General features: G+C 42.5%; 1 protein-coding gene across 1 annotated transcript in view; it reads left to right on the forward strand.

Annotated features, from left to right (window-relative positions):
* The first annotated feature begins 863 nt into the window (after positions 1–863).
* Positions 864–15,835, forward strand: part of NUP153 (nucleoporin 153) — a 39,336-nt gene continuing 24,364 nt past the window's right edge. Inside the window, exons 1-3 of the mRNA XM_021552945.4 lie at positions 864–1,059; positions 11,937–12,153; positions 14,338–14,586. Of these exons, the coding sequence (XP_021408620.3) occupies positions 961–1,059; positions 11,937–12,153; positions 14,338–14,586 (565 nt within the window). The 5' untranslated portion in view covers positions 864–960. The remainder of the gene's footprint in view (positions 1,060–11,936; positions 12,154–14,337; positions 14,587–15,835) is intronic.

The following is a 15,835-nucleotide window of genomic DNA, read 5'->3' on the forward strand; positions in this document are numbered from 1 at the left end:
CAAGGGAAACATCCCCCTCACGCGTGGGTAAGTTGTGTACCTGGGGGCAGATCGTCAGAAGGACAGAGGCAGGCTCTGCTCGGTGGTGCCAGTCTCCCTTCACTGAAGAAATTCAGGAACTGTCTGGATGCAATCCTGTGCCATGTGCTTTGGGACGACACTGCTTGAGCGGGAAGGTTGGATCAGATGACTCACTGTGCTCTTTTTCAACCTGAGTCATTCTGTGAAACGCCGCGGGAAGAGGGGAGGTGGCGGCGGAGTCACCCGCGGCGGGACCCCGGCAGGAACCTCCGCTCGTGTCCCCTCAAGGCGTCCCTGTGCTGCGCCCGCGAGCAGGCACTTCCCCCGCCACGTCCTTGGCGGTCGCGGCAGATCCCAGCGAGCGCTTTTCCCGCGCAGCCGGCCCGGCCCGGCCCGGCCCGGCCCCTCCCGCTTCCCTCGCAGCGGGGGCGGTGCGCGTGCGCGTGCGCGGCCGGGCCGTCGGTCCGGCGCCGCTTGTGTGACGCGCCCGCGCGGGCTGGTGACGCGCGCGCGGCCCGGGGCGGCCGCCGTGTGGTTGGTCGGCAGGGCAGGGGGGTGCGGCGGCGGCTCGGGCCGCGGGCGGGCGGACAGCGCGCGGGGCGCCGCCGCCGGGCGGGAGAGCGGAGCTGGGAGCGGCGGGCGCAGGGATCGGGAGGGAACGCGGGGAAAGGGGAGACGCGCGGGAGGGAGAGGCGCGCGAGAGCGCGCGCGCGCGCGGGTAGGGGCGGGGCGGAGGCCGCGGAGGAGCCCCCCGCGCACGCACCAGAGGCCGCGCGCGGCGCGTGGCGGGCGGGAGCGGCGCGGGGGGAGCGAGGCCCGGCCGGGCGCGTCCCCGCGGGGACGGTGACAGCGGCAGCGCTGCCGGGCCGCGGCGGAGCGCAGCGGCCGCACCTGGGCGAGGAGGACGAGGCCGCCGGCGGCGGCGGGCCGGATCGCATCATGGCCTCGGGTGGCGGCGGCGGCGGCGGCGGCAAGATCCGGACCCGACGGCACCACCTGGGAGCCGCCAAGCCGCCCTACGCGAGGGGCAAGCAGCAGGTGAGGCGGCGGGTCAGCCCCGTGAACCCCTTCCCTTCCCTCCCCGCTTCTCCCCCGGCGCTCCCGTCCGCGGCGGCAGGAGGCGCCCCGGAGGCCCGACCCGGCAGAGCCGCCCCTTTGCTCCGCCGCCCTCCCCCCCGCTCTCCACGCAGCCCCACGTGCGCGGCTTCGGGCCGGGGTTTCCCGGTGGAGCGGCCCGTGGGGAGGCAGGAGGGAAGCGTTTCCCGCCGGGACCATGGGCATTGTGGGATTTCCGGGCGCTCGCCCCGCTCCGGCGCCGCCGGGCTGCGGGGGGATTCTCGCCTCCCCTTTGTCTTCTGCGTGTCCCCCGCTAGGCAGGAGCAAAGGCGGGAGGAGGAGGAGGCGGCTGGGCAGGCGTAGGTGCGCATTCCCGCTCCTCGCGGTTGGAGCGGGCTGGCTCCCGCTCCACGGGATGCTCGCTCGTTTTGTCTCTGGGCTGCCCGGTTAAATCCTAATTTAATTGATCTTAACTGGATTATCAAGTTAGAGTTAGTCTTCAGATTTAAGTGCATCGTTTCTAATATTTGCTTTTCCTGACAAATTCCAGGTTGCGAATGAGGCTGTGAGGGTGCTGGGTAGTTGGGCATCTCTTCCATTGTGGTTTCTTTTTGTCTCTCTTTTTTTTTTTTTTTTTTAATAGGATGCTGCCTACAGAACCCTTAGGTTTTTTTTTTTAGTGTCTTGCCTGTCCCTAAACGTGGTGGTGCAGTGCAAGCACAATGTAATTCATGAGGCATTTGTTCTTCTTTGTGTTGTGGGACAGAATAGATGGATAACAGAAAAAAAGCAGTTTGTAAATTGTGTTACAAAGATCCTATGCCATTTAGAATGGCTGCAGAGAGTAGAAGCAAAGATCCTTCCTAACTCCTGTTTGTCAGAGAATTTCAAGATGCCTGGAGATGGTGCTCTGGAAATGCCTTTCACGTGTATTTGTGAACCTGAAATTGACTGTAAAACCAAGCGTTTACGTTATTAAAGCGGTAATATAAGCCAGGAGATTAAATATTATATGCAAAATTGAGGGCATGTTATGCATAAATTGTTGCTCAATTAGTTCTTATTTGGGAAGTACGATTCTTAATCCTTTGTATAACACTGATCAGCAGTGTTGTCCTTGTAAAGTGGGCAGGGTGACTCTTCATCCAAAGAATCATTGCACTTGCTGAGCAAATGTTGAAAGCTCTTACGTGAACAACAGTAATGTTGAAATTTCAATATGCTGCACATGGTGATACTGTGTAGATAACTAATAAAACAGATGAATTAAAAATAATTAGGTGAGATGATTTTCTGATTATTCTATTGTCTGTTACCTCTGCGTGTTTTCTAGTAGGTTTATTTAAACAATGGGGCAAAGCAAACATGTGCCTGGGGGGATATCTGTGAGATGCAGCCCAGAGCATGGATGCTGCAAGTTGAATACATCAATCAAATTAACAAGTAGTATATTGGGGAAGAAATGGTAAATAGTCAAACAGATAGGTGTCAGATGTGCATTTGTCATAAATTATGGCTTTTTAACCCTATGTAGCTTGCTAACCTGCGTTACATAAAAAGATGAGCTCTGGGTAGATAGCTGACTTGAACTGGAATTAATTGATAATTTTATTTTCAATAAAACATCCACTCTGCAGAAAGTATTCTGTGGTTTGGTGTTGTCTCTCAGTAATGAGTTTGAGAAGACATAGAAGTGCTCAGTGCAGACTGGACATGATCTCCTGCTCCCCTAACTTATCAATAAGGAAGCTCGTAGAAGTACTGTATTAGAACTGTTCTAAGTGCTTTAGCTCAAGACTGCAGTCTCTTATCACCAAGCTCTGAAGGTGCCTAAGCACTGAATGCCATATTGCTAAAATCTTTACAGTTCTTAGGATATCTGATTCTTTTCCACTTGCATGACAGATGAGTAGTAGCATGATGCCAGGCTTACAACAGGCCTGTTGTGTGTTTTTCTTAAGTTGTTATGCTTTCTTGATGTTGTTGTTTTGCCATAGTCTCCCAGGGAGCTTGGTCACGTGTGAATTCTCCAGTGGTCCCTAGCATGTTGCAGTCAGTCTTCCATTAAGTGCAGCAATGGCTTTAGAAGATATTTGGAAGAGGAGATGATGCTGCTTTTCAAAGATGATTAGCTAAAGCATTTGTTCAAAATGTGGTAGACCCTGTTTTAGATTTTTTTTTTTTTTTTTTTTACTTAGAGGCATCAACCTACATCTTCCACTTTCTGGGCAAATATCCCAGTTGCCAAGCTGTATGCTGTCTTTGAGTTCTTCTGACTGAAACTGTGTTATTATCCAGAAAAAGAATGTGTGATTCATTGAGCCAGGAAGAGGATGTATAAGAAGATGTTACCTTCCAAGAGTGGAGACATACAGCCTGTGATCCATGATTTCAGAAGTTATTTGTTTTATATATTCTTGGAATAAACATGGAAAGTGCAGAATTTCCTGCCCTTTTCTCCCCAGGTGCCTGATAGAGCCATATTGCGTTATATTTGCATGTGTTTTTGTTTTTTTTTAACTGTGGAGGTTTTTTTTGAACCAATCTCAGATAGGAGAGATGAACAGATGCTGCTTGGAGGATGTGACTTGCAGCTTTTATTTTCTCTTGGAAGATGGAGCTATGAGTAGATTTCCCCCAGTAGTGAAGGAACTTAACCACAGTATTTTCCTTTCTGGGCTACCATCCTGCCTTATAAAAAATGCACTGTCAGCAGTTGTATTATTAAACCAAGAGACAAAAAGTAGTAGCACAATGAGGTAAGGACAGTATCCACTAACCATGAAGATTTGAGGTGGGGGAATCACAGAACAAAAAGAGCCTTTTTGTATCTCTTTGGTGGGTGTTCCTGGAGTAGAATTGTGGAGTTCTTCTGTTGACTGTGCTTTCCTTGGGGTAGAATGTTGACAGCTCCACACTGACTGCATTGACTTTAGGTTATGCTGTGCTCAGCACACTGTTTACTTGGCCATCCCATGCTGAAATATCCTGCCTCCTCCTGCACTTTTTAAGGAGCTTAGGCACTTGGGTTAAAATTACAACTTCTTTGAGAGATAAGCACATGCCAAGTGAGGGAGCTGTTCTGTCCAGCATCTGGGTTTCATCTTCCAGATGTGGCCCCAGTGTTTCTAAGTGCTGATTTGTCCTGGTCATTTGGATAGATTGATGATGGGAATTTACCGATGTGGATGTGTTAAATGGGAGGGATGTTTGCATTGCTGACTTATTAAACTCCTTCTAGAAGAGTATTTGTATGTTCCTACTGTTAATTTTCTGTTTAGTTTTGCGCTTTTTTGTGCTTGTGCTGGTTTAACTTGGATCAGTGCCATTTCTCACCCAGGTAACAGATTTCAGAGATCTTAAGTGTCACTGAAAGGAGAAGAGAATAAAATAAGTTTTTTTGGTAATTTTTTGAGAATTAAGCATTCAAATGAAGGAGTCGGATAACTTTGATTCTCCTGCACTTTTATTTAAACTCATACAGGCAGATTTAAGCATGAGGAAAAAAGAGTTACCTGAAAAGTGTTTATAACCTTCCCATAGACGTCTATATTCATGTTAAGCTTTAGCTTAGAGCTGTTTGATATTGGAGATCATGTCTGTAGATTCAAACTTCTGCTGAGGAGTGAGGTTTTCCTTTTTTCCTACATGTGTATATACCAGTGCATATTTATAATGTAGATATCCAAATCCAACAATGTTTTCCTTGATGAAACCAGGGTAAGTCTGTGCATATATTGTAGTTGGTCTTGTGGTGATGTAGTTAGGATATAACCTGACGAAGGGGACCAGAATGTCACTGGAAGCCACTTTCACAGGCCTGAGTCATGAAAGCCCCTGTGGATTTGTTTGTTTCACCAAGTCACTTTATATGTCACGTAAGGTTCTTCCCAGAGGGACTAGCCTACAGGACTGGGGACTGAAAACTGTATGCAGCTGTGTCTAAAGCATTGTGTTGTCACCCGCTGCTGTCTTGAAGGTAGGCCTTGCTTGGCAGTGACTGCAGGCAGTGGGCAGAAGGGATCTTACAAACCACAAGCTTTATTTTGTCAGGAAATGTTGAAACTTAAGCATGATGCTTAAGAATTCCAAGAGTATCACATTGAGCAATGTAGCCTAGGTAATGTTTCATAGGCCTTAAACAGGAAAATACTAATTTAGAAAATCTTTATTAAGAATGTCCATGTGGACCTACACAGATGCAATTGTATTAACTCCAGTCAACAGGATTGCACCTTGAAGCACACTTTAATGTGGTTGTATTTGGATGCAGTTCTGCTTGATTTGGTTTGGTAGTAACCCAGCAGTAAGCATTGAGCTAAAACAAATAGATGAGAAGAAATGTTTAATATGTATTTAAAAATTTGTTTTAAAATATGGGCTAATCAGAAGTTTTGTCTTTGTCCCAGCAATATGATACTGACAAAACAGGTGTTTAAATTTGGCACTTGGCTTTCTATTACTACTGTAAACAAAAATGTATCCTAATTGGGAAGAACTTATAAAATTGAAATATTGACAGTTTTCTCTCATTTAGACTAGCAGTACTGAACAATTATACAAATTGTAGATGATGATTGCTATAGCATTTCATTGATATTCTAGGGTTTGTTGTTACAGTCTTGGAGGCTTGAAATGTTGAGGACAAATAGTATTAGTGGGTGATATCTTAGGAGGGGAAAAAAGCAGATGAAATAATTGACTGTGTTAGCTGGGACACTGCAAATTGTCTTTGGTTGCTGGCAGCACATCACTTCCTCTGAGTTATTTATTCCTCCATTAAGTAATTAGAACCAGTTCTTGCTCTCCTGCCATGGACAAACTGAGCTGCTGCTGCTTCTAACAACTTGGCAGGAAAGAGTTCAGAATCTCTTTTGTGTGCCCAAAAATGTTTGAGCAAAAGTATTCCAGGTTGGCACAGGTGGTGGGCTGCCGTAGCATCATGTAATGAACTCATAATACACTGGGATGACTGGATCAGTGGACGTCAGGCAAACGGTGGATGTTTACCTGGACTGTCTGATCGTGCTTTCTCTCAGGCCAGTTCTGGTACACTGAGCCAGTTTAACTCATTGGCCCAGCAGAGAAACACGTACTTTTTGCCAGATTAATGAGTTCAGCTAGTATGGAGAGTAGTCTGCTATGTGCCAGGGCTGGCGTGAGCTAACTGTGGGGAGTGGAGGGCAAGAAAATTATTTTTCTGGTGTTTGGACTTGGTTAGATTTATCTGCTCTATCTCAGTGAACTTCACTGTTAGGAGCAAGTTTTCTTTTTGAGGACTTACTGATTCATATGTTCTAATAACTTTAACTTTGAAATTTGAAGTAAAGAAGTCTCTGAGAGGCAAGAATTTGATGCTTTTCAGAGGTGTGTGTACAGTGAAGTGGAAATCAGCTATTTTATCTAGTTGTGTATTTTGCATCTCTGACAGATTCCTGCAAGTGTATGACTGTTATATAATTTTTATACAATTTTTTTCATACTTAAGCCTCCTGGACTGTAATCAGCTCAGTTACAAAACGGATGTTTTTTGAGTAATGTGTCACTACTGAGTGTTTCTGACAGTACTTTCCTCACCCTATGATATGTGAAAGACCCTTACAAGCTGGAACAACTGTCTTATTCTGTAAATATTTTTGGCCAAGAAATATATTTTTGGCCAGCTATTGCGTGCTTTTAAGTTTGGAATTCAAACTGTGACCACAAAGTACTGATTTTTCTTTGTTTATATAAATCCTTTGAAGAAATGGGATTTTAAAGTAGTAAATTTTGACACATGTTTGTTAAATGACACTTCTGTCTACGTATCTTTTGCTTAGTGTTGCAGCCAGTGTGGGTTTATGAAGGCAGATCCTGCTTAAACAATCTGATCTCATCGTAGATGCGGGAAAGGCTTTGGATGTTGGATGTCATCTACCTAGAATTTAGTAAAGCTTTTGATACCATTTCCCATGGCGTTCTCCTGGCTTCCCATGGTGTGAATGGGTGTGATCTTTGCTGAGTACACAGTGTGGATGGCCAGGCCCAGAGTGTGGTGGTGAATGGGGTTGCATCCAGCTGGTGACCAGTCACAAATGGTGATCACCAGGGCTCAATATAGGGGCCAGTCCTTTTTAACATCTTCATCAATGACCAGGACAAGGGGGTTGATTGCCAGTTTGCAGATGACACCAAGCTGGGCAGGAGTTTTGATTAACTGAAGGACAGGAATGTTCTAGACAGGGATCCGGGCAGGCTGGGTAGATGGGCTGAGGCCAGTTGTATGAGATTGAGTAAGATAAAGTGCCCAGCCCTGAGTTTAGGTCACAACAACCCTCTGTAGTGCTACTGGCTGGGGTAAGGGTGGCTGGAAAGCTGCATGGTGAAAAGGACCTGTGGTGCTGGAGAGCAGTGGCTGAGCAGCAGCCATCTGTGCCTAGGTGGCCAAGAAGGCCAGTGGCATCCTGCCTTCTATCAGCAATAAAGTGGCCAGCAGGACCAGGACAGTGATTGTCCCTCTGTACTCAGCACTAGTGAGGCCACACCTGCAGCTCTCTGTTCAGATTTGGGCCACTCTCTACAAGGAAGACACTGAGGGGTTAGCGCAGGTCCAGAGAAGGGCAGTTGGAGCTGGCACTTGAGAACATGGTTTAATGGTGGACATGATGGTAGTGCTGAAATTAACAGTTGGACTTGATGATCTTAAAGATGTTTTTCAAACTTAATGATTCTATGACCTTATGAGAAGAGGAATTTGGACCTTCCAGGGAAGGATTTGAGTCTTCAACACAGGGCTTTGGGCTCCGGAAATGGGCTTTTGGAGATGAATAGGAGGGTTTGAACCCTGAGGTTGGATTTTCTTTGGTTTTGTGCCCTCAAATGATGCTTCAATACCTTGAGATGAGTCTCTGCTCGCTAGAAATGGGTTTTTGGAGGCTTTGAGTGAGCCCATTAGATAAAAGGCTGAATCCTAAATAGGAGGCTTTGGAAGCTAGGGTTTAGGCCTGGAGATGTGCCTGGAGATGTGCCTTTGTACTCTATAGAGTTTGAATTCTACAAATGAGACTTTGGGCGTTCCAAATCAGACTTGGAGCCTTCAAAATAATGCTTGTGGCCTTTCAGATGAGTCTTGGGACCTAAGGAGCAGGGCTTGAAACTCAGTAATGAGTGTTCATGCCCAAACAAGGATGGTTTGGACTCTTGGGTAACAGTTGGGTAACAGTTGGACACAATGATCTAAGAGGTCTTTTCCAGCCTTAATAGTTCAGCGATTCCATGATGTCAAGCCAATATGCCTTGGAGTAGCTGTTACTGTAGTTACTGTTGCTATGATGTTTGTATACATAGACTTAGACCTAGCAGAGCTGCAGACACTTGAGATGATGCACAGATTTTGAAAACCTGTTGTAAATACCTATTCATAAGCTACTGGGTCTTTCTGGTGGATTTTCATTTTGTTAAGCTTTCCTGCTGATATTTTTTGGGATGAGTGTATTTGAGGTGATAGCAGTTGATACTGACAGCAGCTCAAACCTCTGAAATCAGTCAGTTAAGGAGTAAAACATGTTCACTGAATAAAACACACAGTAGTCACACATTTGGGATTGCCCCTCTGAGTCTTCTGCCCTTCCATGGTATTAAGTTTGGTACCTGTGTGGCCTGTAGAAATGATAAGTTATGAACACTAGACTGCATGCCAGCGCCACATCCTCTGCTCCCAACCTGAAACTGGAACAGTTTTTGTGCAGTAGCGTGTTCAGAGTAGCTGTACTGAGTGAAGGTGTTCTGGAAGAGGCTGGTTCATATGTGTAGCATGAGAAGATCAGGATATGAGCAGTTTGCTGGAGAAGAAGCCTGCTAGAGTTGTCTTTTCGTTGTGTTTTTTTTGTATTTTATATCTGAAGATCTGTTGGCATCAGTGAGATGTGTACTATCCTTGTCAGCCTTCTAGAAGGATTAATGATTCCTCTCTAAGGAGATGGGATGGACAACGTGGAGAGCTGGTGGCATGGAAGTGGTAGAGGGTAGAGGGGGAGTGTTCTGCTGACGGGGTTGGCTTATTTGCATGTGCAGAGAGAGGGAAAGAGTGTTCAAATGCATGTGCTGAAGTTGAAGAATAAGAAAACTGCAAGGTTAGGGTAAGATTAAAATGCCAGCTTTAAAGACAGTGTAAGGCATGAGATTTTGCTGAATTGTTCTGGCAGCAATAAGCAGTATGCGTGTTCAAATGTGTAGGTCAGTGGTACCTTAACTGCCTGACTTGATCAACAATCCAGCCACAGAGCTTTATTGATTGGCTTTTATCTCTGATGGCAGATAAGAGATGATGGAAGGAATTGTATTTTTTTTTTTTTTTTTTTTTTTTTTTTTTTTGTGTGTCATCTGTGTGTATTTGAATAGACATACCTGGGGAATATGGAATACTTTTAGGGGGAAGGTGTTTTTTTAATGGGATCTGTTTTTGATGATGGCTCATTCATAATGCCTGTGTAGTTCTTCTTTCACAGTGCATTTAATATATTTTGCTGACAGAAAATGTAGGTGCCTTTAGATGTATTTTGCTTTCTCTTGCTTTGTCACTAAGCCAACATTATTCTGGAGTATAAAACTATGCTCCTTGTCTGCTACTGTGCCTAAGCCAGATGGAGCAGGCCATTAGTACTTGGTGCAGTACAGCTCTGCTGAGTTCAGCTCATGGGTAGGTTTGGGATATTACCCTGTGTTATCCAGCTTGGAATGCTGATTATGTGGAGAATGGCAAGGCTGCCATTTGCACAAAAGGGTCAAACCAGTCTGGTGTCAGATCTGGATACTATAACATCATCTTAGTTAATTACTAGTCTAGCTACATTCTTCAGTTGCTCATTAGGATTACTAATGATTGGGTGTTTACTCTTCTGGATGCCTATGGCTTCTTCCATCTTGAGTCTCAGGTAGCTTTCAGTCCTGGGAGGATTTCCTCAGTCATACTGGCTCCTCTTTTATGGCCAGCAATGTCTTACTATTTAATGGAGATATTCTCTAGCAGTACTGAATATAGTAATGCATAGCTTTTTGGAAAGAGCAATTGCCTTGGATGCAGTTTGTGTCCTGTCATTTGCTTATTTTGGCAGATTTTTGACTCCTCTGAGTTCCTGATAGCTTTTATACGTAGCACCAAAATACTCCCCTAAAGAGGGATAGTGAAAGGTGATAAGTAAAGGTGAAAATGAGGGGCTGGGAATGGAGTACAGACTGCCTCTTTGCTGGTGCCAGGCGCTGAACTGCTTGTGAGCTGTGGTGTTGCACAGTTTTTGATGTTGGAAAACTGAGGCTTAGTATTTTTGTAGAATAGCAGCAACCCCCTAAGCATGGCATATTAGAGAGCATCTTAGTGTGGTAATTGTTATAGATGTGTTTATCATGTGGTATTCTGTCTAGTTTAAGCTGTCCCTGGCTAGTTATTCTGTCTTTGTGCAAATAAAAGATTTAATTACAGATTGTTATGAAAAATGTCAAATTGTAAATTAAGATGACTTTCTTTCTGTGAAAATACTTTTGTTTTCTACCTTCTTTTTCTTCTCTTTGCCAGCCCCACTTCTAACTCCCGATTCAAGGGTGTCCTGTAAGTTGGTGCTTGTGTTACTGTGTATGAAATATGTGAATGACAGATAGGGGCTTTTCTTCCATGTGTGCTGAACTTTTAAAGAAAGTTGAATACAAGAGGGTTCTTGTTTCACAGTTGTTTACTAGACTAACTACTACATGTTCAAAGAATATTCTCAATTCTCTACAGATGAATAATAATTTCTAGAAATTTTTGTTGCCTAAACCCAAAAAAAGAACAAAGTACCTTGATGCATGTGTTAGGTAACTGGCAATGAAGTTCAACAAAAGTCTTTTTGTATGCTCTTGTTGCTTTTCAGTTTCCAAAGTGTTGAAAATTGTTGAAGGTAGCTTCGGCACTTTCTTCAGTTTGTGGAGATTAGCAGCTGGTTCTGTGGCTGCAGCCAGTGTTAGAGGGGAAGCTCCATGTTGCAAGAACTCTGCTGCACAGGGTTGAGATTTGACAAAGAAGACATGTTGTAATTTTGAGGATATAATGGGGAACCAGTGACTGCCTAAAACAAAATGTTAAATAAATACTTCTTACTATAATTGCTGAATGTCAAAATGGAAATGGCTTTTATGTATTCAGTAACTGCAAATATTAAGATTTGCAGATACAAAATTTTAACATACCATGAAATGAAATTTTATCAAATTGAATCTATTCAAGAATCCTGTGGTGAGGAGTCTGTTGTTCAACTGTAGCTGTTTCTTCCAAGATTCTTTCCAGATTCCTTCAGTATTCAGAGCATAATAGTGGGGGTTTTGGTGCACATTGTTCTGCAGTTTAGCATTAGAAAAAGAAATATTTAAGTTCACTGATTTTAGTAGCTATTACTACTCATCACTATTGCTGTAGATAATTGCTAGGCTTCTGGGTTTGATGATTTTTCAAGTGAAGGTGTTAGAAGGAAAAGTCCTCAAAACAAAGTGCATACATCAGGAGTTCAGAAATTTAATTTCTTGATGACCATGTGACTTGACAAGCCTTTGGTGAACTTCAGTTGTAGTTTCAGAATGTGGAAGTTTTGCCAAGGTCACTGGGCAGTGCAGAAACTGATGGGTTAGTAGTAAATCAATGTTAATTGTATTTTTGTTATGCATGTTCTAGAAGTATTGGAATTCTTAATGAAGAATCCAGCATTCTCTTATCTTACTTATCTGAATATTGCTTCCAGCATTCTCTTATCTTACTTATCTGAATATTGCTGTCTAATACCTGTCTTGGAGGTCTGTGCAAGGTTGCATCCCAGAATATACTGCTGACTGTGTTCATATATTTTTCTTTCAAGCTGGGACTCCTTAGCAGAGTGACTGAATCAGTGAAAAACATTGTACCAGGATGGCTGCAGAAGTATTTCAATAAAAGTGAAGATAAATGTGTAGATATGAATGAATCTGCAAGTGAGGAAGAGAATCCAGTAAACTATCACCATGATTATGCAAATGAAGATACCATGGTAATTGATGGGAGAGTCACGCCTGAATCAGCAAGAATTAATTTAGAAGGTATGTGAAATATCATTTAGTATTCTGACCATATGTATTTATTCACAGATTTCTAGTTTTGAATCTACATTTCTAGGGGAGACTGGAAGGAGCGTTTGGACAGAAAAAAAGCAAGCAACAGAAAACCCCACAACACCCAAACCAAAATGACCAACCTGCCAAAAACCCCAACCCAAAATAACCCCACACATAGGAAAATCAAAGGAAAAAACCTCAGTAGCTCAGTTTTTAGAACTGCCTTAGCTTCAAAGTTTAAACATACTGGAAGCTCACTTAGAGCCCTTGGAAGTCATGAGTTAACTTCAGGTACTCAAGTAGCCAAGTGCAAATTATTGCTCGCATTCATTTGCAAGTGTGTTGGGTTACATTTGCTTTTTAAAGGATCTGTGATGAAAGTTTATCTAATTGCTTAAGGTAGTAGAAACATTATTTTGTTTTGTTGTCCTCAAAACAAAAGACCGGATCCTAGAATGCCAGAGGAAAATCATGTGTCCTGATTTTTTTTTTTTTCTTTTCCTCTGGGCTTCTTTAATCAATTTATTAAATTTTTATGTTAGTTTAGTGGAGATCTGGGGAACTTTGTTTATGACGTTGTTATTTTTTGTTTAATATTTCATAACATTGTGTGACATTGCTAGCTTGGGGTCTTTGAAAACTATTTGGATCATATTAAAATTAATCTGTGCTTTATACCTATGCCTCTCAGTTTCTGTAGTACTCTGTGGATTTGCATATGCTCTCATTTGAATTTCTCTTAAATTAGCAGTTTTGGGAACTCAGGTTTTATTTAGGTGAGAAATATTATGTGAGCACGTGTACATAACCATCTGTGTGGACAGTCAGCTGCTTCTGTTGTTGGCAGAATGAAAAGTAATGAGGAAATACCTTTCTCACCAATGTTATCTAATTGTAAATAAGGGGCTTTTCAGCTCTCTGTGTAGCTGTAGCTTGAGCATAAGTTTGTATAAAGGAATAGAGAAGGTTTTCATGAATGAGTAACATGTGTTGACTTTCCTGAAGAATTGTGTGAAAGGACCTTTCAGTGAGAACAGCTGCACAGCAAACTTTCTAGCTCCAAGAAATCAGGAGCAGATGGGACTCACTAGAACTTTGAGTAGCTTGTGTTGTAGTTTGTGGATGTTGTAGTTAGTCTTTCTAGCTATAGTTGATAATTTATTTTTTGTTACTGGTATTTTTTATTTTAGAAAGCCTGTTTCCTTGGCTCTGAGGTACCAATGTGCAAGAGCCTGTGTTCCTTTGCTTGGCCAGCCTTTGATCTGATAACGCTTTCTTTCATCTCATCAGGACACTCCTAAAAATCTACCAGTGCTTTGGAGAATTAATTACTAGCACTGCAGTGCTTATGAAGATTGAAGTAGCTAGTTTAAGCTTCAGTGCAAATGTCAGGATGATAGTGTCTCAAAATTATGTTCATACCCAGAAATTGTGGGAGGGACTGTAGACATATGGATGTCAGTCAAGATGGCCATTAATTGCTATTCTGTTCATGTGGCAAGTTGGAGCTGTGAGACCACCTTTTGCAGGACACTGGCAGCATTTACATACCTTTTCATGAGGAAAAAAAGCCTGTCTTACAACTGTGGCCATGTTGTTTACTTGTCTTTTATACAAAAATCTCAAAAACTAATGGATAGGAGATAATTCGCCTGTAGCATGACCTGATATGGTAGAATTTGGAAGGGAGGATGATGACACCAGAACAAATAAACACCTGAAAATCCTTGCAAATACATATTTTTATGTTACATATTCAGGCTAACACCATTTACTAGATGATAGAAACTGCAGAGTTGTCCATAACTTTTAATGTAATCTCTAATTTTGGAAAGCTTATTGTAAGCATTGTCTGGAGGAAAATGAAATTACGGATGTTTGATTTAGCGAAATACACAGTTTTAAGTGCTTGAGTGCAGGGTCAAATTTTGATGAAATTCATAAAAATCCCATCCTTAAGTACTTCTTAATATGACATTAATGCTTAGTATTTCAGGCAGTGTTGCTGTTGTAATCAGACAGATGAAACCCTATCTGGGTGAGGAAGTTAAATTCGGCTTCTCTATTTTTGTGCATAGAACTTGGCAATAATCATGGCTGTTGATAGAAAACAGGTTTTGGCTTCTGTGAGTTTGTAAGGAAGCTGATTGTCTCGCTGTTCTTGTTTAGAACCATCCACGAGCAGGTCTGCGCTGAACTTCTCGGATGTGTTAACAAGGCCCTCCCTTCACCGGAGCCATTTGAACTGCACCGTGCTGGATTCCACAGTCCCACACTGTCAGCCCTCCACATCTGCCACACTTGGCATCGGCAGTCCTGGGCTGTCCCTCGTAAAGGAAATAAAAGATTCTACCTCTCAGCATGACGACGATAACATCTCAACAACCAGTGGCTTCTCCTCTAGAGCATCTGATAAAGGTAACTTTATATTTATATTCTCTATTTGATTTGTTTGATAACATGAAGTACTTTGTATTGTTTAATATTTCACCTTGCCTTAGTAAATAAAGTAGGAGAGTGTCAGCTCTAGATGTTAGAATTAAATTTCATTTTTAGTATTTTAGAAGTATATAATCCTGTCACCTTTTAAATATAACCATGTTTGGAATATATTTATGAGTCCATTATGTTCTAAAGAATCAGTGCTGATAAGTACAATTTTAGCTTGATTATCTGTAAATCTTGAATGGGGATAATAGGAGATGAAGATGACTTTCTGTACCTTGATAGCTGGGTTGGTTGCCTAGAAGGAGGAGTGACTCAGAGTATCTCAGAGCTGGCTAGATATGAGTAAATATGGTTGAAAAATAAAAGCATGTAAAGCATGTGGGGTTTTTTTCGTTTGTTTATTTTTGTGTGGTTGTGTGTTTTTTGGTTTTTTTTTTGTTGTTGTTTTTTGGGTTTTTTTTGCTGTTCCTGGGCATAATTTGTCAATACTTCCTTGTTTTTTTGCCAAATTCAGTAAAGAATGTGCACCATTTTTAAGTTAAAAAAAACCCAAGACATTGTATTTATGTAGAATGTGAGCTAGCCGTCTCACTGAGAAAGGGCCAAACAGCAAGTTTGGACATTTTTCCAGTTGCCCATATAAATGGGGGATGGAGGTGTGCTCAGCCAGTTCTCTGGAAACCATAGTTTGACAGTTCAGAGTAGATGTTGCCAGGGTGTAGCAATATAATCTGAGTTTGCTAGAACTTTCTGATATGTCTCCATAAGACATACAGAAAATAGGTGGTTAACTCTCTTAATTCAGCCTTTGGGTAATTTTTCAGGTTTAAGACCTGGTCAGTTCTGTCCTGTGCTGGTTTCCAACCCTCTACCAACATAGGAAAAACTTTGTATCATTAGAGATGCACCAGTGTTTATGCAGTTCCTATACTTTATCATGAAAGAAAAAAAATAAAATTGTGTTGTATTGGAAAGGTGCTATTAACTTGTGAATGCTTTTGAAAGATTACTGAAAGGTCATGTATTTGCAGTTCTGTGAACAGATTTTAGGTTCAGAGTTGGTACTTGGGTTTCATACCATATGTGAAATTAATGTGTTTGAAGAGCTCTGAAGGTTAGAGTGCCAGAGAAATTTTAACATACCATGAAATGAAATTTTATCAAATTGAATCTATTCAAGAATCCTGTGGTGAGGACCTTTTCATTTGGTGAGATGTTT

Source organism: Lonchura striata, chromosome 2 (assembly GCF_050655825.1).
Source record: "Lonchura striata isolate lonStrDom1 chromosome 2, ASM5065582v1, whole genome shotgun sequence".
Lineage (NCBI taxonomy): Eukaryota > Metazoa > Chordata > Aves > Passeriformes > Estrildidae > Lonchura > Lonchura striata.